At 36.6% G+C, this 21,432-nt stretch overlaps 1 protein-coding gene across 1 annotated transcript in view; it reads left to right on the forward strand.

Moving 5' to 3' along the window:
- Nucleotides 1-21,432, forward strand: part of kdrl (kinase insert domain receptor like) — a 159,289-nt gene that overhangs the window by 80,609 nt on the left and 57,248 nt on the right. Inside the window, exon 19 of the mRNA XM_028815839.2 lies at nt 19,607-19,720. Coding sequence (XP_028671672.1) covers nt 19,607-19,720 — 114 coding nt within the window. The remainder of the gene's footprint in view (nt 1-19,606; nt 19,721-21,432) is intronic.

Consider the following 21,432-nt stretch of genomic DNA (forward strand, 5'->3'; position numbering starts at 1 on the left):
TTGGTAGCTCACAAGACTTAAAAGAGATTCTTATTTATGTTTCATTTAAGGATCAACTTTGTCACAGATGTTTCTCCTAAAATGTCTTAGGAGAAATAGCTTTAGACAAAAAGAAGACATGACATAAAATTTAGAATTTGGTTTGAAAAATCATATCATATTTTGTGAAATCTCTAGTCTTGATTTAATCTCTTTCATAGCTTCATCATTTTTACTTCATCCAAGAGTTGCACAACATTTGAGATACAAATCAGCTACATTTCTTTTATTTTTTCAATTGAAGCACAGGCAGATGAAATGACTTTCTCAGGGTCACACGGTGGTGTGAGAAGTGGGATGTGAAACCATGACCTCAGGGTTTGAAGTCCAAAGCCTTAACCGCTTTGCCACATTGCCTGCCTTTTCTTCTAGAATGAGTATGATCTAACTAGAGCACAGAAATATAAATTAGAGCAACTAATAATATATTATTTAGAAGCAAGGACAACAGTTTTGTAATCATAGCAAAGTGTTTTATTACTACAAACAACTGTCCTTACATTTTTACCACATATTACTGAGCACATAATGTAAATATGTTCAAATTGTTAAAAAAATGTGAAGACACTACATGGAAAATCAGAGCCCACGGTATGACTTTGCTGAGGTCTGTGCTGAAACTCAAGAGGAGACACTTGTGAGAACACCGGAGTATTTTGTCTAATGAAGCATGAGACAAAAGTAAATGTGCCCATTTTCTTTCTTTCTGATCTCATTGTTGTCTAGGAGAAACCAAAAAGATATGACGGAGATCTCGTTTTATTTTTCATTCCTATGGGTGATGCCTACAACATTTTATTGAAGATGGATATGACATACACTTTAGATGTACTATGTATGGATTGTAGGAGGAAAGCCCAAATTGAAATGGAGCGAATGTTCAAACACCATACAAACAGCCACTAGGAGAGGAATTGAAACCAGGACCTTAAATATGTGTGAATGAAGGTTAATCACTGAACCCCTGTGTGACCCACAACATTACATTGGTTATTGTTTTTTTAAACCTGCTTACTCTAACACAGCATCATGTTAGTGTTGGAGGTTAGACTCAATGCAGGAGCCAATCCTGACCAGAATGTGACAGGGCACATTCATGTTTAGCAAATGCTACTTCAGAGTTGACAGTCACCCTAAACTGCATATCTTTGGGACATGGAAGGGAACTGGAATGCCCATAGAAAAATCCAACTGAGCACAGAAAGGAGGATGTACAAGCTCCACTGAGAAGACTGCAACAAGGTCAGAATACAAATCCAGTACCTCCTGGAAATTTGTGACACCATTATGTCACCTTACTGCTCACTCTATCAACTTTATTCAACATGGAAACTTTTTACCACTTTCTAGGAGGAGATAAGGTAAAAAATATGATTGCTGGAATAAAAAGTAAAGTATTTTGTATGTTTGTAAAGGTTTCCAAAGTCAAGCAAAGCCCTGAGGAATGAGAATTTAGAGTTTCTAAATGTATCAGACTTGCAGGTGCAAGGGTGCTTTACAAGTGCATACTTTAAAATCAACACCATGTCGTAAGCTCAAACATGTTTATTTGTGCATTTTATTCTACCAAAAACAGATGAAAACTTTGGCTGCAGATAACTGAATTTGTTTGGTGTAATAACAACATTTTGATCCAAAAGTCGACACAGTCCCCATGATGAGCTGCTGCCACAATCTGTTTATAGTCTAAGTAAAGCTTCTGCTGTTCCACCTGTGAACAGTTGAACATGTTTGGCAGACCTTCCTACTTAATTCTCAAATCTCAAGTTTAGATCTCACAGCTCCAAAGGTTGATATAATCCAGGAACATGCAGATCACGCAATGTCTTTCTGCATTGGTGTTGATCTTTATAGTTTATGTCAAAACAGTCGATTCTGCCTGATGCATTTTTAAAACAGAGAAAAAGCTGTTGGCAAACTCCTCAAGATTATCTAGCAAACCAGATCTTAGATACTAAGTACGTTCTTGGATTAAAACCTCACCTAGGATTTCAAGGTATTTGAAATCATTTGAGGACTTTTACAATATTTGTTCCATGGTTGGGTTTCTTGTCAATAATTTTTGACACGTTCTACATTATTTTTGCTATATTTTTATGATATTTTTGCTAGTGTTGCAAAGAAGAAGCAAAAGCATGTAAGAATGTTTGTTCTGCAACTATTACATTTCAGGATCGCATTATCTTATTTTGCCTCCCATAATAAAAGTTCACTAGGTCAACTCCCTTTTTTTTTTATTTTAGTTTCTTATTTAGTAATTGCAACATCTGCCAACTGGAAAAAAGCCATATACAGTATGTGAATTCTTCTGAAAAGATTACCTTGCTGGTCACGCCTACCACTTTTCTCCAGTTATTGGATGAAAGCCTAAGATAGAATACTTGACCAGCTACATTTCATCATCTTTTCCAACTGTGAAGTGTCTTTTGGGAAATTTTTGGCACTTTTTATAAACATCTTAATCAGAAAGTGGGACAACTTAGCTAAGCAAAGAAGCTCGATGGAATGAATGGTCTTGTCTCATTAGTCAAACTTCTTATGTTATTAATTTCTTACATATGGTAGTAGGAGGCTGGATTGAATAAACTTGACTCTGCCAGTAGTAAGGTCTTGTAGCTATGGACAAACAGCACAGAATGATCTCCTGAAACATGGAGCAAAAGTTGTTGATCAGTTATATGGCAAATTGGTTAAATGCGGATCAATAGACTATGCTGAAACAGTTGGTGGTGATGTTGCGGAAGATGAAAACATCAACTTACAATATCCCATAGAATATCTGCAAGCATTAACACCGTCTGGTCTTCCACCGGCCGAGTTACTGTTGAAAGAAGGATGTATCGTAATGTTATTGCATAATTTATGTCTGAGTGATGGGCTATGCAATAGGACAAGATTAGTTGTATTCAAAATTGGTCGAACAATTTTGAAATGTAAAATTTTAACAGACAAGCAAGGTAATGTAGTACATCTTTCACGAATAACATTAGACACCAAAGGAGATCTTGATATGCCATTCGTATTAAAACGTTTACAGTTTCCCATTAGAATAGCTTTTGCTATTACAATTAACAAATCACAGGGACAAACATTTGAAAAAGTCGGTTTATTTATTAGAGAGAAAGAAACAATATTCACTCATGGGCAGTTATACGTTGTGTTGTCACGATGTAAGTCCAAACACAGTCAAAATTCAAAGTGATATTGATGAAAAGTTAATTAAAAAAATTGTTTTTTACTGATGTTTTTACAGTACAAGTGTAATTTTAAAAAGTATTTGCATGTTAATTTCAAAGCAAAACAGAACAAAAACGTATAATGCAACAAATACCTCTAACGCAACATGAAACATAAAAAGAAATGTCTGATATTTGTTATTAAATCTGTATTTTAAAGGTACAAATAACTAATACAGCAGACACTGGTGGAAGATGAATATTGGTAACAAAACTTTCATTGCTAAATGGAAACATGAAAGATGAGGATACTTTTCCAGTGCATATGAAAATTATTAAACATCCTGCAAGGATAAGCAAAAGAAAGCAAAATGTCTTAGTGAGAGTGGCAGTAGTTGCAATTTTCTGGCTGGGAAAAATGGTGACAATGCTGGGTTTGATGTGCTTGCAGTTGAAAAAAGGGAGGACAAAGAAGTTTATGTGAAGCATGTGCATGAGTGTGCTGTGGGTATAGAATCGATTTTTAATAAACATGAACATCATGTTGTCATGTCACTGTTATGATCTGATCTAGTTTTTAATTTTCATGGGCTCTATAGCATGCATCTCCCTGCTGTTTTTTGCTTTTGGGTTGATTTGATTGTAGTAGAATCTGTTCTTTAATTAATTTTTGCTTGAGGATCATTTTCAATCACTCAAGACTAAACGGTTCCAATAATTGTTCACTCAAAAAGCCCAGATAATGGATAGGCGATGTATCTAAATGGATTTCAGCAGAAATAAGCCAATTCCTAATTGTCCAAAAATGTTCCCAGCACATTAAAACATAAGATCACAAGTTTATTGCAAATGAGTTGGGAAGGAAAGCAAAAGTTACTATAGAAGAAAACTAGAAAGAAAGAAAACTAGAATTGATGCACAGACAGCTTCAAATCCAAGTAAGGAATGATTTAGAGCAACTTCTAAACACAGATACAGACATTTTCTTGCGCAGAAAGAGTTGCAGGATAGCAAGATGTAATGCAGATTTTTTTTATTACAGTTAGTGCAGAGAGTTACACAAGCATGGAGGAAAATGTAAATGTACTCCCTAGAAATGAGTCTGCCCTCATTAGAGTCCACCTGAAGTATGAATGACACCCATCAAGGTTATGTGTGTAACCTGACTGATGATTGCTCCCATTAGGTTCTGTTTGTAAGGCACTTAAGTTCCTGTCCTATGCCTGCCTCATCAGGGAGGCAGTTGGATTCACAGTGAACTGCCACTTAATTAATCATGTGTCTGCATAGGGGATGTTACATGGTCTGATAGGGTCTTTCAACTAGCAATGCCGATCTGGTCTTTTGTATGGTAGACCTTTTTTAACCACTTCATCTGGGTTTTAGCTGCTCTGAGTTCAATGGTTCCTGCTTAGCTGGTAGTGGAGAACTTTCCAGACAGACAGGACTTGGCCAGTCTGATGTAGTAGCCAATCCAACTGAGTTGATTCTGCATGATCTGCATGACTTGTCCTCACAGGTGGCGCAGTGGTAGTGCTGCTGCTTTGCAGTAAGGAGACTGTGGAAGATTGTGGGTTCACTTCCTGGTTCCTCCCTGTGTGGATAGTGCTTTGAGTACAGAGAAAAGCGCTATATAAATGTAATGAATTATTATTATGATCGTGGTGTCTAGTATCTTGGCATCAGTAATGATACTAGAATTGATGAGACAATCCTCTCTGGTGATATGGAGACTTTTCAAGAGGTAGCACAGATGGAATCACTTGGGTTTAAGCTGACAACAGTAAGTTGCCAAATGTCTCACTACTATACAGTAGAATCGTGCATAATGTCAGTTGTTAGCGGAGCATATTTTGACCAGAAAAATAAGGAAATATAGAATTAAATTATAATGCTGAATGTTTGGAACATAAATTGGACAGTGCGTGAAGTACAAGTACTGAGGCATTAGTAGTAAGAGTGAGTAAGGATTATGAAGCATGTAGTATCAATGATACATTAAAAGTAATGACGTAAGTGTGGCTGGACAATAGGTCCACTGAGATAGTATTGCACATAAAGATGAAATGCGGAAACAGAGAAAGTAATCAGATACAGCAGGAAATGCTCTTAGGAGTGGCAAAAAGAAAAGGTGAAAGAAAACAAGGTGATCAGCAAGGAAGATAAGTAAAAATCAAAATAGTGGCGAAGGTCCAAAAAGTAGGAGTTTTCAAGTGAGCTACAGAATGAGGAAGAAAAGAGGAATGTGTTTTAGGATTACAAAGCAGTTGCCTGAAGTAAGATGAGATTTGCTGTATTCATTCTGTAATGTTGAAATAATGCCGATCATTGTACTAAATTAGAAATGGGCTCAAAGATATTTGGAAGAAATTCATGAAGACATCGCCAAATGAATAGAACAAGAGCTATAATGAAGGACAAGACCCAGTTTTAGATGTACAAATGAAGAGGTCCCAAAAACCTTAAAGAAGATTAGAGGAAATAAAAAAATGATAAGGTTCCAATCATGATGAGTTCTTAGACAGGTCTGTAAAGCTTCATTGTGAAGTAATGAAACAGTACTAGAGTGGTCGTTTGGAAGATACTGAGGTAGATTTTCAGAAGGTTAATGTGCCCATGGGAAAACACTTTACACAATCCATCCATTTACTGAAACTGCTTATTACGTTTTAGACTCATGAGGAGCATATCTTGGAGGTTTTGGATGTAAGGTAGGAAGCAACCTAGAGCAGTGTGGCAGTTCATCCAAAGGCCTCACTTATTCATATGCTCAGGCTGACTCACACCATATCCATTTAGAGTCACTTATTGAAATAGCAGTTATGGAATGCTGAAATAATTTGTCAAACACATGCAAACTGTTATGCTAGTTTGGTTTCTTTTTCATTACTGGACACTACTTGAGGACCATCCTTTAATATGCACTTGGTAGACTTTCAAGTTGTTTAATATACAGGTGATGTACTGTATACTTTACATAAAGTGGCTGCATACTGATGAATAATCAGGACATATTTGCTATGCTCTTTCAAGACAAAGGTCAACAAAAAACTTTGATATTGTAATGCCAACAGGTTACTTGACTCCTTCAGATGATGGGCTTCAGGCTTCTCTAGAACTGTAGACTTAATAAACACATTCTGATTGAGATTAGGGAATCCCTATAGATTGACAGGGGCACAACTCCAAAGGCCACATTATGTAAAATTCCATTTTATCTACCAGAGAACCGTGGGATTTGTTCAGGCTTGCAATACAATGCCACAATACTGTGCTGTTCAGGGTCACTATTTATATTGTGTCAATAGCACTATTACTCATTATTACCTTTATTTGTTCATCTATATTGAAAATGGTGTTTGCTCTGCTATCAATCAGGATTTGATCCAACTGAGGAGAGTTTCAATGTTTTTTATCTGAAACACATTTCAGAATATGGAGAGATTACAGAGTAGGGTTTTTCCAAAACTTGTTTTAACCTGTAATAAATACAGAAACACATAACTAAGTCATGTTTATATAATGCAAATATATTTCACATGCCTTTAATTATTTGGAAAAATCACGAAATTCTTTATATATATGCATGTTGGGTTATTGTTGTTTGATTTGGCATAAAATAGAAGCAGATATTTTAATGTGCTTCATCTAAAACAATGCAATTGCCTGCAAATAAAATATGTTTGAACACAGCAGTTTTTAAATTTGCCTTTCTCAGTAAAAAAGCATCAGCTTAAACTGTCACCTTCCATAAAAATGAAAAATAGAGTGCTTGAACTTAAATAAATAAAAGAAGGTCAAATAACTGGAGTGCAGTAGACCAGAACTTGTATATTTAAGCCAGTGAAGTCAACAAATTCTTAAATTGAATGTTAGACATATAACACTTTCAAAAGATACACACGCGTGACATATCTGTAAAGTGTGGAGAACAAAAGAAGTGTAGGATTTCTTAAAAAAAAAAAAAAAGTCTTTAAATTATAGGTAGCAATGCATTCAAAAGTTATTGTTACTTTCATAATGCACAAAAACAAACTAAAACAATTCAAAGAAGGCATTAAGTAAATTAGTTTTATTAATGTACAGTATTAAATGTCTCATTCTCACTTCCATTTGCCCTGGTGAGTGCTGCAGTGGCAGTAGTCAAAGCAGGTCTAAATATTTTTTTCCTCAGCTACAGTCTTCAGTTTTTTTCTGGGTAATTCCCAGGTGCCGCCAGTGAGATGTTATATTTAGCCTCTCTGTTCTTCCCTTAGATCTCGTCTGTGCACACTACATGTGTAATGTGGCTAATAACATCCTTCACGTGTTCTACAACTCTGATGACCAGTGCGATTTTCTACGCTTTGGGCCAATGACATAATTTTAAAAGAGGCCACCAAATCAACAAACTAATTAAAAGGGCAGCCTCAGTTATGGGATGTTCTCCGAGACCCCTGGGAGATAATAAAAACAAAACTGAGTGCCATAATTAGCAATGCTGCACTTCCTCTCTCTGACACACTAACACTGAGGACTTTCAACCAGTGAATAATTCAGCAAGTGTGTCAAGAAATGCTACTGGAGCTTCTTTATACCAAAGGCAGGCAATATTTATTTATTTAACGAGCTACTGTAAAAAGCCAAGTTTTCCCTGGGGACAAAAAAAAAAAATATTAATCTATCTAGAAATCCAGGGGCATCTTCACGAGATGTTCAAACCATACAGTCTGAAGCAGCAGAGGTGGCTCTACTCCTAAGTATTTTCTCAGTGTCACATGAGCACATAAAACCTGAAGATGAATCCAATTTTGGCTGCTATTGCCCAAAACGTTTTAGTTACTACTAAAACATTACCATTACGTGAGGACATCACTCTTCAAATCTGTCGTCAATATAATGCCCACAGTATTGCTGCTATTACATTTATCTAATGGCCAATATTATCCTGAACACAATCTCAAAACACTTCAACTTCGTCTCTTGTGAAAACTCTGGTCTCCTCATTTAAAGACAGAAAACCATTTAGACAATCATCATCTCTAATTTGAGTGTACAGTACTCTTTCTCATCTGGTAGCTACAGGAGATCTTTTGGCCATCAGACCAACATTATTTGCAAACTGCAGAGATGCAACCCTCAGGTTTCTAAACTGCATACTCTCCAAGCCTATCCTTGAAAACTGGAAATAAAAAGGACTTATGCTCACCAAATGATAAGAACGGAAACACCCCTCTTTCTGAGTATAATTTAGGCATCAGATGGCAACAGCAGTCCAGGAACTTCTTCTTGCAGCACCTCCCACAAAATAATCTGCTCATGGAAAAGGTGCTAGATCCATTTCTAGGAATGTATTCTTATTCCTCCTCCTGAATTCAAGTTTCCTACTGTGGAACTCTCCTTGTCAGCATCCCAAAATAAACTTTGGCAGTTCAGTTGATCAGTTTAATTTCTTATGCAATTAAAATAAACCCTTTGGTCCCCGTTTTTGAAGGCAGGGTCCAGGACCCAGGTCTACCAATCCAAACATATCTTTCCCACTCTCCATTTTAACACTGAATCGATGCAGTGTCCAAGACAACCCACAATATCCTATGTGTTTATTATGTCTGGCAAGCTCTCATTCATCCAAGAAGCTCTGCCATTGTCTAAACCATCACAGTGGGTCAACCATTAAAGTGGTCCAACACTTGACCTCATCTTAGGAGTTTCTTTCCACCTCTTAAGGAACATCAATTACCCAGGTCATCTTATTGAACGAACAGCATGTTCTTTCCATCCTTCTTGAGTTGCCGAAAGCCTTTTGAGATCTTCTTTCTGGCAATTTTCCTTAATTCCTCTTATTTGGCTTCAAATTCAAAGACTCTACTTATAATACTTCATGGTAAGCCTCCTTCTTAACTTCATAGATTTCTTTAGGGATTGTTTCCATCACCAGGTGCTTACAACAGCAGGAAGCTACTTCTACTATTGACATCTAGAATAGAGCTTATTTAGGCTTCAGAATCATTGTGTTACCTGAGATATGGAATAAGCACCACTAGAGGTGAAAGTTGGGCTCAGTCTAAATAGAGACATCTGCTTGGTATCCCCCTCTCATTGCCAGTTTGGGCCATTTGGTTCAGTTTCTCTAATTGATATCCCGGAAACTGCAATCAATTCAGCACCTTGTGATTATTAGTTTATAGTTTGCCCCATTCTTTATTTTTGTGTTAAAAATAGATAGATGAAATGACCACACAGGTAATTACTGACTTTTGATATTAGAGCCTATGATAAAGAGAAAAAGAACAAGCAAAATTAGTTTGTAATGGCTATAGAAAAATTGGAAAATGTTCTTCTAAAGCAGATCTTTCCAAATGTCTCCATAATTCTGTAATATTCCAAGTGAGGGTAGGAGTATTACAGGAGGATAACTAAATATGTTTCAAGCACCTCCTATGCCATATACAATAAGGCGGAATGCTATATTTAATAGTTAATGACAGACAACAAAGTTTTCCTCTCTGCAGGTTGAGGTGTCCGTCTTGTCAGCCAATAGAAACTCTAAATGCACAGACCCAGTCAGGAGCTTAAAGATCTCTTTCAAAAGACAACTCCAGAAAATAGATAGATTTTTTATGATACAGAGTCATTTCTGCACATACTTTACAAATGATCCTGACTCTATATAACTGACAACTTTTAAACTCCCACAAATACTTTAGATCATTCCCCACGAGTGAATTAATGTTCCACATCCCAAAACACACGTCAAGGTGAGGCCATCAACATCTGTCCTGCACATGTTTCTCACCCTACGGATATTGCACCTTAACCCCACCTTTCACCTTGTAGGTGCGCCACCTCAGCCATTACTTCCCTGCTGATCCTGAATGGTCTATACTGGTCACCCTACACTTGTCAATGAACATCACCTCCAAATCAGGATTAACCATCAAGGGAGTACCAGCAAAAAGCCCATTTGAACATAGGTGCATGCAGAACCCCCACAGTCAGTAAATGGGATGGTATTCTAAGCTAGGCCCCTAGATCTGTGGCACAGCAGTTCTAAACATTGTGTCACCATGCCAGCCCCTCTAAAAAAATGTCTGGAGATGGGTTACAAAGGTCATACAAATAAATGGAATACTGTACGTAGATAACATCATACAATCCTGGGTTAAAATGAAGCTGTTTGGAAATGGACTACTGAATGATACAATCTCTCAGTATGGCACTGAATTTCATTAAAAGGATAGGCTGAAAGGGTAAGTTTTAGCTCTTTCATTTCTCTCCGATTATTTTTTTATACATGGAAAGCATATTGAAACATGAAATAAAATGAAAACAGTGTTCATTTTCCTGTGGATGAATAGATGTACGTAAGCTGACTATGAGGAATCCAAATGCAGTCTGGATGCTCTTCACTTTACAGATCAATTGTACATTTTATTTGTGGAATCTGCTTGTTTTTCCAACATTAGCTTTATCTGTTGTGCCTTGTGCTTGGCGGACTCCATTCCAGGACCGTTTCTCGTTTTGCACATGATGGTGTTAAGATAGACTCTATCTTCCCCATGACATTATGTCGCATTATGTGGGTTTTCATATGGATGGATGAAAGGAACATTACCTTATAGGACGTTTTATTTATTAGGTAGGCTGCATAACGTGGTGCTTAAACCAATGAACTGTCTTGAGTCTGTGAAGCCTAAAGATTTGATTTCTGTAGCTGGCAGTTTCCGTGAGGTTTTATGTGTCTAACTCACTGTTTGAACCTAAATGAGTCACTAAACCCTCCTGTGCTCTGGCTATAAAAGCTATTGGAGTGTATAAAGATGTTGAAAGTCACCTTGGGTAAAGGCTTCTGTCAAATACTTATTTTCTTATTCTTGCTTTTAAATATTTCCTTTTCAAGTGCCTTGAACATAGGAAAGAGTTTTAGAAAATTTGTTATTATTATTATTACAGACTAATTGAGAGAGTAGACCAAGCAGGTTTAGAAATGAAAAGGTGGGAAATCATCATCATCATCATTGTGTGGTTAATACAGTCGGACAGTGGTTAGCCCTGCTGCCTCATGGATTAGGCATCATGGGTTCAAATTCCATACTTAGCACAAAATCCAAGTGGATTTTGCACACTCTCCCCATTCCTGTGTTTTTTCTCCAGATACTCCAGGTTTCCCTTTACTTTCTTAAAGATATTTAGGTTAGGAATGCTGTGCAAGAACAAAGTAGCTTGCACTATTGTATTGTATTTCTGAGGTGGCAATGATAGATTGGCCATTAAGCTCTGTGAAGAAGATTATCTTATTGTGTATTTTATTTATCCCTTTTTAAGACACCCATTGCATGCCCAATCTTCCTGGAAGGGGGTCTCTCTCTGAATTCCCCTTCAAGATTTTTTCCATTTTTGTTTTCCTACAAGGGATTTTTTTTCTTGTCTTCTTAGTGGGGCATGGCTGGTGGGGCTGACAAAATAAAAGACCTATTAAAGCCCAGTGGGGCATTCTTTGTGTGATTTTGGACTATATGAGAAATAAATTGTTGCTGTTTTAAGATTATGTGGTAATTTGAAAATGACCCAATGTGAGTGAAGGTTTGTGTATGAGTGGACCCTCTATTGAGGAGGCACAATTTCCAGGGCTGTTTCTTTCCTTATGCCCAATGCTGAGACCTTGGGACCCTGAATTAGTTTAAGCGAGTTTGAGAATGTCATCTTACCATCATCAGTGTCTAATAAAAGTATATATTATTACTGCACTGAATGTATTTTACCAAACATTACAGTAGCCCTAGGAGGTATTGTTGTCTATTTGGTCCATAAAACTTTTCACTAAACTTAAGCAACCAAGTCTTTAAATGGACAAATTATTTTTTCTTCCCAGTGGTAATCAAGAAAAGTTTTCAGCACTCACATAAGTGTTTCATTCCTTACTGACATGCCGCATCTTGAAGGAGATTAACAATATAAATTTCCTTAAATATACAGCACTCAAAATTAAATGTAAACTGCTTCATCTCTCTTTAAGCTGACATATTTAAAATTATAACAGTTCCAGTTAAAGAATAGAACTGATAAACATAGAAACAGGTTAAAACCGGTAATACAGGACTTTATTACATGTAGGAGAATCACTTTAAAAATCAAGCATGTATTCAGTAATGCTTTTCACAAATTCCTTCTCTTTTACTCTATGGGCTGTGATTTAGATGTGAAACATGTTTCTCAGTCTCCAAGTTTCAAAGCTATGTTTTTATCTTTCATGGCTGCCTTTCTCACTTTAATGTTCTCCTCTCCTCTGGTTTACAGCTGTCTTATCACTGTCAGGGTTTTATGATCACAAGGACTTTCTAAGCCAAGGTTTTATCATTTTTATCAGTTTGCACTACCTTGCCATAAACCTGACCAAGATTATCAAGAGTAATTAAAGGAATGGCAACAGTAAATCAGATTTTGGGAGACTTTTCTTAACTGCATGCACTCTCTGTTCAAATTAATCACCAAAATCTATTCCAACAGGAAGAGCCATTTCACAGCATTTCCTGCCCAATCAATGGCTTTGTCATGGCTCATTTCCATTACTGCACCTAACAGATTGATTGTGGTTGGTTCTCAAAACTGTAACTTTAATGGAGTGTTTGATCGATTCTTTCCGGCTTATAAGGAAAAGTCCAAATGATAAGCAGTTATAGGCTATACCGGCTTTCTCTGTTCATTAACATTTGAGTTGTTCTGTACCTTTCACTTCTCATTAGCCATCATTCTCCCTGCATTCTTTCATTTTATTATTCTTATAACATTTGATAACCTCAGTCAAGTAGACCGTGCCTGACTGTTTAGCCAAATCTGCTCTCTAATTTAAGTTTTCTTAATCATCTTGTCATACACAATCCACATCACTGAGGCACTGGAATCTGATTTTCTGCACAAAGTGTGTTTTCAATTTTTATTCAGCATTCACCTTCTATATCCGTTCATCTCTCCGCTGTTTCAAAAATGTAATAATTATATAATAACCAGAGTTTCAGGTGAGTGCCACTTTTTTTTTTTTTTTTTTTAAAGGATGTGCTTACAAGAACATTTTAAGGAACCTGCAGGCATGATGTTTCCATCAGTAACCAATTTAAAATACAAACACAGCACTCTGGTGCCAAGTTACATGAAAGCTTCCCACTGCCACTGTTTCTGTTTGTTCCCTTGGCATTTTATTGTGTTAAACAAAGTTACGCTTTTGGCAAAAGTGAGCAGCTACCTTGCAAGGCATGGCCCGTTTCTACTCTAGATCAGGGATTCCCAAACTCGGTCCTGGGGGCCCACTGTGGCTGCAGGTTTTTGTTCCCACCAGATTCATAATCAGTGATAATAACTGATAACACTGATCTCATTTAATTAGCTGGTATTTTTTTCTCTTCTCTCATTCTACATTCAGAAAAGCACAGCAGCATGATTTTTACATTTATAAGACATTTAGAAATATTTCTATTTTTGCTGTAGATTCAAATGCTTAACTCTTTTTTGTTGATTTCATTATATTTTCCCCTTTCTCTGTGCAGTTTGCTGCCTTCATTATATATATATAAAATCCCTGTGTGCGTCCAGGTGTCCGTGTGTGGGTGTCTTCTGATGAAGTGCGCATGCGCGGGGCACGGTGCGATGCGCGATATTACTGTCAGAGAAAGTTAGAGGCGTTTTTACGGAAATACAAACCAGTATTACTGCGAGAGGAAATTAAAGGTACACAATACAGTGACGCATATTACAGCCACATACAAGCCAGTATTACTGTCAGAGGAGATTAAAGGCATATTACCGACGCGCACGCCTGTATTACCGCCAGAGAAAATTAAAGGTATATTACGGACGTACAAGACGGTATCCTTCAATAAGGGCGCGCACAAAAATGCGAGCCTCAAAAGGGCGACCTCAATTGGGCGCAGTGAATAAAGGCGCGCGTAAGTAAAGATCTGCACCTTTGTTGCTCTTCACATATTCCAGAGCCATTTGAACTAAATTATCTACGAACACCTTTATTCGCCGCGCTCAATTGAGGTCGCCCTTTTGAAGCTCGCCTTTTTGTGCGCGCCCTTATTGAATAGAGCCGTACAAGACAGTATTACTGTCACAGAAAATTAAAGACACACAATACACGGCGGCAGCCCATGAAGAACGGTCAGCTCAGCAAGTAAACATCAACAAAAGAAAGGCTGAAAGAAAGAAAAATACGACCAACAAAAAGAATGAGGTCAAAGTCCCTTGCCATTTAATATAGACTGTTCCTACTAATGTTAATGCACTACTGTTCTAGCGCCCGTTATTGTAACGGGCTAAATGACTAGTATCTTAATAATGACAAAAGCTTGCACAGCAGACACCCAGGCAAACAACACTGAATCGTGAAAAGCTGCAACTACTTTAGCGTCACACCCACTCATTAGTAAATAATGGATTAATTAAACAATTAGAACACCTGGAAAAGTAGAATGAAAATGTTAAAAAGAAAGAAAAATAAATCTTTCCCATATAACTGCTTAGTACATTTTAATACTTTTTTTTTTAACCAAACTTAGGTTTTCTAATTTCTATATTGTTCCCAAAATCTGGGAAATAACAGTTCACTTAATTAGCCCAGTAGTCCAATTAAAAACAGAAACACGTTGGAACAAAAACCTGTAGCCACAGTGGGTCCCCAGGACCGAGTTTAGGAATCCCTGGTCTAGATGGATTATCATTTAAAAATAATGAAGAACGTCAAACAGTAGTCAGCTTTCTTGTGCTCTTTCTATCAGAAACAGAGTATCCAAAAAATGATGAAACACATCATATAAGCAACCTTAGAGTTTTGGACTAATAAGACAATAAAGGGTAAATGATGACTTTGATTGAGTGAATGAATGAAACTTTATTGCCAGGCAGCACTTAAGAATTAATCTCAAAGTTACAGCTATAAATGTAACAAAAGCAACACAAAAGAGACAGTGCGATGACAACAACATTATATATGAAGAATCCTAACGCAGTGCACTTTTAAGTCTGGGTTAATGTCCTCCATATAGACATGTCTTAATCAGGTTTTAAAATGAGATTTTAAGAAAGGGTAATTTGTTGGTTTGACTCTTTTTAGTGGAAAATTCATGAAGTATGTTGTCTTTCAACAATTCCATATTGCTGCCTGTTCGGTCAGACCACTGTCAATAGACAGGGGACACTCAATCTGATAGCTTGAACACAGTCAAGGACCCTGCCAATTATCATTTATCAGAAGAGTTATTCCTCACAGCTCACTTACAAAGGAGAGCAATGTCATTTATCAATGTGACAAAGAGATATATGAACCTTTTCATAAAAATGCAAAAGGAAGCAGGCTGTTAAGGATAGTTTGAGAAAAGAAGCTAGATTACAATGGAAGTTAAACAGAATGTAAAAGAAATCATTACATTACCTTATATAAACCAGGGAGGGCACAGCTAGTAGAGTAAGCAACACAACTAAGTGGCCATCTTAGTGAGGTAGCAGCACAATGTGAGGGACATTGTGGGCACAGATTCACTTAATAAAGACCATCACTAATTAATTGGTTTGGATTTTCTTCGCACGTCTTGCACAGTGATGCTGATGGCCATTTAAATTCAATTACAATAGCTGTGGATGTTCAAAGATGCAAGCAAATTAAAGTGAAAAAAACTGAAATTATTTACTACTTTTGATGATTAACACCAGAAGCAGTCCAGTAAATTTGTTAATGCCTCAAAGCACTTCAGTCCCAGATTCACATTTATATCTGGGTCAGCATACCTTTTGACATGTACTCGTTCTTTATCTACCAGATTCTTCTGCATGCTCAAGTTTCCTCCACTAATTCCAGGACATGCTCTTAGAATGACATGCCGCAATAAATTAACTTGAATTAATGTGAGTCCTGTAAGCATGGGTGTCAGGCTATGAAAAACAGATGTCATGATATATCAGGTCTCTGTGTCCTCTGGGGTGCTCACCATTTTCCTTTTAGCAAAGAGGAGGCCTTGTGCCTTTGAACAGGGATGAGTTATTTGTCACATTGTTTAAATGTGGATTTTAACTAATGAGATGGCTGGAGGACATATAGACAAGGTTGTCTATATGGTTTAACCGTACTATAAGGTTACAATATTGATGGTTTAAAAACAAAAGTAAAGGAACAAATGATGAGGTGGTGAGGTGAAGAAATGAAAAAATTAATCACAGAATACAATGACAGAAGAGCAAGGCAGAAGTCAAGTTCAACAAACAGCCAAACAAGATGAGCCAACAGAAGACCAGCTGAATCAGGGCCTCAGACTCCAACCAGCTTCACTCTAACCAGTTTCTTAATTAGAAGGCGATTCTTGTTGTTAGTTAAACCCATTATTTCATTCCATGGCTTTTTGGTGCTCTCATTTTGCCACAGCAGAAATTTCCAAAACTGTTGATTTTTTCTTTTATAAGAGCACTGTTAAAATATTACTAAAAACATCATGTTTCTTTATTTTCATATATTGTATGATAGACACAAGTGGGCTGGTCAAGTGTTGGCTGTTTTGTATCTCATTATTGTTTGGCTGCTAAATAAGGAAAAAGAAACAATTAAGGAGTCTGGGTCTTAAATAGCAAGTTAATTAAAATGAAGGAAAAATAAGTTAATTAGTCAAATTAATATATAATATTACTGTAGTATACTATTAATTACTATATATGTAGTGTATGTGCATACGGTAAATTAAACACCAAAGTTGTAATTGGGATTGGGAGTCCAAATCCTTGTTAATGCTGTAAAGGGAATGAGAAAAAAAGGAGAAGGATGTTAATAAGCTGATGTGCCTCCATGACTCAATGGATAAACCTGGTGCCAAGTTGACAGATCTTCAGGGCTATAATGTCTGAGTACTACGAGGGTAGAGAGTTCGGTTCTTCATGGCTAAAGAGAAAGAACAAAGACAGTAAGTTTATGGTGTTGTCCTGACATCTCTCACTGATGTTCTCTTGAAACTGGTCCCCATATATGTATATAAAATTGATCTAAAAAAATAATGAGAAGAAGGAGTGGTATTAGTTTTAATGGACTACAGTTGTTTAGAAATAAGAGTAAATATACTTTAGTCTTATATCCATTTATTCATCAATCATTTTTTATTCTGAAGACAATATTTACATTACAGGGTTTTAAGGAGTTAATATCATCTATGTCAGTTGCAAGGCAGAAAGCAACCCAGGATGGGTCAAGAGTCCTCTTGCTCCATTCTGAGTACAGGATGCAACAAGACGGATGGATTTATCCATCTTCTGAATTTGCTTTGACAATTATTGAGTTCCAGGGAAGTATAGTCTACACCTAGCAGAATAAGGTGCAGAGCAGGAACAAACTAGAAATGATTTGCTTGAAACTGAATTCACTAATTTGCTAAATAAATTGTGTTTCACTTGCAGCAAAATTCAAAGAAAGTGGCTTAGTTCTTGTCTGGAAGCATTTTCATGCATCAGTTCCACATGTGTCTGTCTGTCATTTAGTATTTAAATAAAGATCTCTAGTGGAAAAAAATCACCTGAAGTATGCATATCCTCAGTTACGGTAAGGAGGTTGCTATGTAATAGCGGGAAATGGGGCGGGTTGGAAGGGTCTGGTAGTGGTAGCTTTTTTCGTATTTTTCTTGTGGAGTAAACACAATATTGTGCACAATGGTGCATTTAAGTGTGTTTTGATTTAACTTGTGCGATACAGATTCTGTGCATTATGCAGCTACAGAAAAACACTTTTGGTGAGTTTTGCATACTGAAATTGCAAAATCACCTGCAAAATTTATTTTATTGGCAGTTTTGCAAATCTGTGTGTGAATCGAAACTTTTTTGTTTTGCTCATCACTAGAACCAACCGACCCTGGAAAGGATATCACTCGCTCACAGAGCACAGGCATGTTTAAATACCTTCTCATTTCTAGATATGTCAACTAACCTAATACAAATATCTTGAGAATATATGAGGAAAGTGGAACACCCACAAAAACCAAGTGAATATGCCCAAACTCCAAAGAACAATGGCTAGTGCTAGGAACTGAACCTAGGTCTATGGAGCAGTGATTCTCCAGTGCTATCTCTGTGATATGCTAAGCCCTTATATTATCACTTAAATTCAGAAGCTGGTAATGAAACAAGCGCACATGCCTTTTGACATTAATAACGTTTCATCAATTTCTCCACCATACTCTTTATCTTAAGAAACTCGGGGCCAGCAGAACCCATGGAAAGTGGCATTGCACCTTGTTCTATGGCACAAAAAATATACTGCAGCTACATATCACTTTTTATGGAAGAACACTGAATTTTGATTAGAAATCTATAACAGATTAACTCATGAGAAAGTCAATGTGCATACTGTATATGTGCATATGTACTCTATAAATGGGGTCTGGATAAGTGCTTTAAAGTGTTTATGGGTAGTTGAATATGGAATCAATAAATGAGGTGGAAAGCAAAGCATTTACAGATGTGTGAGAGACTTGGATGTTTATGGCTTTTTTAAATTTTAATTTAATTCCCTGAAGGCCTAATCTTACCCACACCTCACATAAAAAAACCTTCCAAAAGTTTAAAATATAAGTTGCTTTTCATTTAGTCGACAAGACACTCTCGCCCTAAGGATACAACCTTTAGAGATGTAAAACCTGTGCCTATTTTTTGTATAACTCTGCCTTTGGAGATACCCTTGGAATACATTTTTAGGAGAATTTATTAAGGAGCAGTAAAAATGATACCATCAGTATTCCTTCACTCAACATGCTGCTAATCACAGGCCTGTATTTATTTACAAAGCAAATACTGCCACTGACATTGAGTGTTTCCAGGGATTTTAATGACTGCTGTCTTACAAAAGGAGGGTCACTGTTCATTTCACACAGATATTCCTGGGGAGCAATGAACGGGAACAGTCTGATAGCAAGATTTACTGCATTTGAAAGGAAAAACATTTTTTTGTAAATACTCCCATAATTGTTACTTTAGAATGCTAGAGGTGGCTACTTCATATTTTTGTCTCAAATTATGCATGAAAGTACAGTATGAACCTTGAGAAAGGGACTTCACTAAAGCTTATTAGTAAGTAGAAAGAGGCCATAAGGACAGTCTGCTCATGTTCCCTGTGAGTAGAAAGAAGGTGAGATAAATGAAAATATATATTACAGGATGACCAGAACTTTAATTTGATTTTGAAGACCTGAAAATAATTACAGAATATGCCATATGCCTTTAATAATTCATCACACACTGCTTTGTCCCATATCCACATTTCATTTCAGCCCTTTATACTTCACCTTTACTTTAACCAGCTCAGCTTTTATGTTGTCTGTTTATACTGAGTTCACACTGTTTTGTTTAGCAAGTGCATACAATAAATCATTTTTTTGTGTACTTTTGATTAGAGGGAGCTACTGCCAATGAGTGCAAAGCTCTGATGTCAGAACTGAAGATCCTGATTCACATTGGGCACCATCTAAATGTTGTCAACCTTTTGGGAGCATGTACCAAACCTGGAGGTAAGACCAACTAATATTAATCATTTTCTTAGTTAATGTTGGAGAGACTTCTAACTGCACTGGACTAAACAGCTGGTGGTGATGTAGGACACTGTTTACTGGGCAGATTCCTAGACAGGGAAGAACAGATTAAGGGGTTTCTGTGCAGTAAATGTAATGTCAAAATGTAATGTCATCTCTCACATCAACACTTCACAGACAAGGCTATTATCACAGTGTTATATTTATCTCCTGGGTTAAATAACTTCTCATGTTAAAGTGCCAAAATTAACATTTAGCAAATTGCTGCCTCGCTTCTGGCGACATAGCCATTACTGTACATTGGCCATTTAGCCCTATTTAAACAGTTCCAGATTCTAGAAATTACCTGTTATATCAGACCTGCGATAATGGTAACAAACTCTACTAGGAACATAAGAAAATGTGAGGAGAGGGAATTATGGTACTTTTCAGTTATCAAATTATCGTCACGCACCCAAAGGGGACATTAACATTAGGGACGTATAGGTAACTATGCTCCTCCTTCACTAACTTTAAGGTTAGTATTTGTGGTTGGGGTAGGCCAGTCTAATAATTTAAGACAGTGGGGGCGACAGCCCCACCGATTTGGGTCACGATAATAGAAAAAATCACAATAATAGAAAAGTACCGGAATTATTTATCTAATCAGACTGTAGCTCATCGAGTGATGTTTACTGAAAGTCCTGAAAATCCTCAGGATTCTACATGCAACTACACTTCTAAGTACTTTGTCTTGTACATTTTCGGACATGAAAGATGCATCATAATTTTTAAAATGGAATGACGATTGAGAAGATGAGACAGAAAAGAAAGTAAGAGAATTATCAAGGGTCGAAAGCCAGTGGTACTGTGATAACATCATTAAAATAATAGTAAATTGATTTAAATACTAAAAAATGGCAAGAAATATAAAAAAAAACTATAATCAAAACTTGATAATACATTCATGGTTACTTTTTTGAACTATTATGTATTAAGGATTTTTGTTTACCAAGCTTTACTATTATTGGTGGGCAGTGTGGAGTAGTGGTTAAGGCATTTGGCCTAGGATATCAAACCATTAGGTTGTGTATTCAGATCCTTAGCTTAAGGACAGCCTGTGTTTGCGCATGGCTCATACATTTGATGAGGTCACATGTACTTCCTCCAAACTGATGTTTGATGTGCTTACAGGCAAACACTCTCAGTCATAAATCTATATGCTAGGGTGTCAATATCCAATGAAAGTCACTGGAAAAAAATCTACTTTTCAGATCTGTCTGTTGCCATTTTTTGCCATTTTTTTACATGCACTTTATCTTTCTGCATGTTCTTGTTTGTTTTTAATGTTTCTTCCACTTTGTTGTTCGGTATTTTACACTTCTGTAGTCCTTAAATTGGTCTTTTGGAGGCTGTTAGTTTATCCAGGTACTTATATCTGTCCAAATATATATATTATGGGTTCCTCCATAATCAGATTTTTTGGCACCATGCTGTTCTCATGTAGTGTCACCTTGAAGGAAGTTATGACTAGAAAAACTCTGGCCACCACAAAAATGAACAGTTACTTCATTCATTCATTGAATTAAATTAAGTCATTTTATAAATTTATGAAAAAATATATAAATATTCTAGTTTAAAAAAAACAAAACCAAACAATAAAAAGCCAAAAATTCCAAAAATAAGAAAGAAAACAAATAATTAAAATTAAA

The sequence above is a fragment of the Erpetoichthys calabaricus genome, chromosome 12 (assembly GCF_900747795.2).
Source record: "Erpetoichthys calabaricus chromosome 12, fErpCal1.3, whole genome shotgun sequence".
Classification (NCBI taxonomy): domain Eukaryota; kingdom Metazoa; phylum Chordata; class Cladistia; order Polypteriformes; family Polypteridae; genus Erpetoichthys; species Erpetoichthys calabaricus.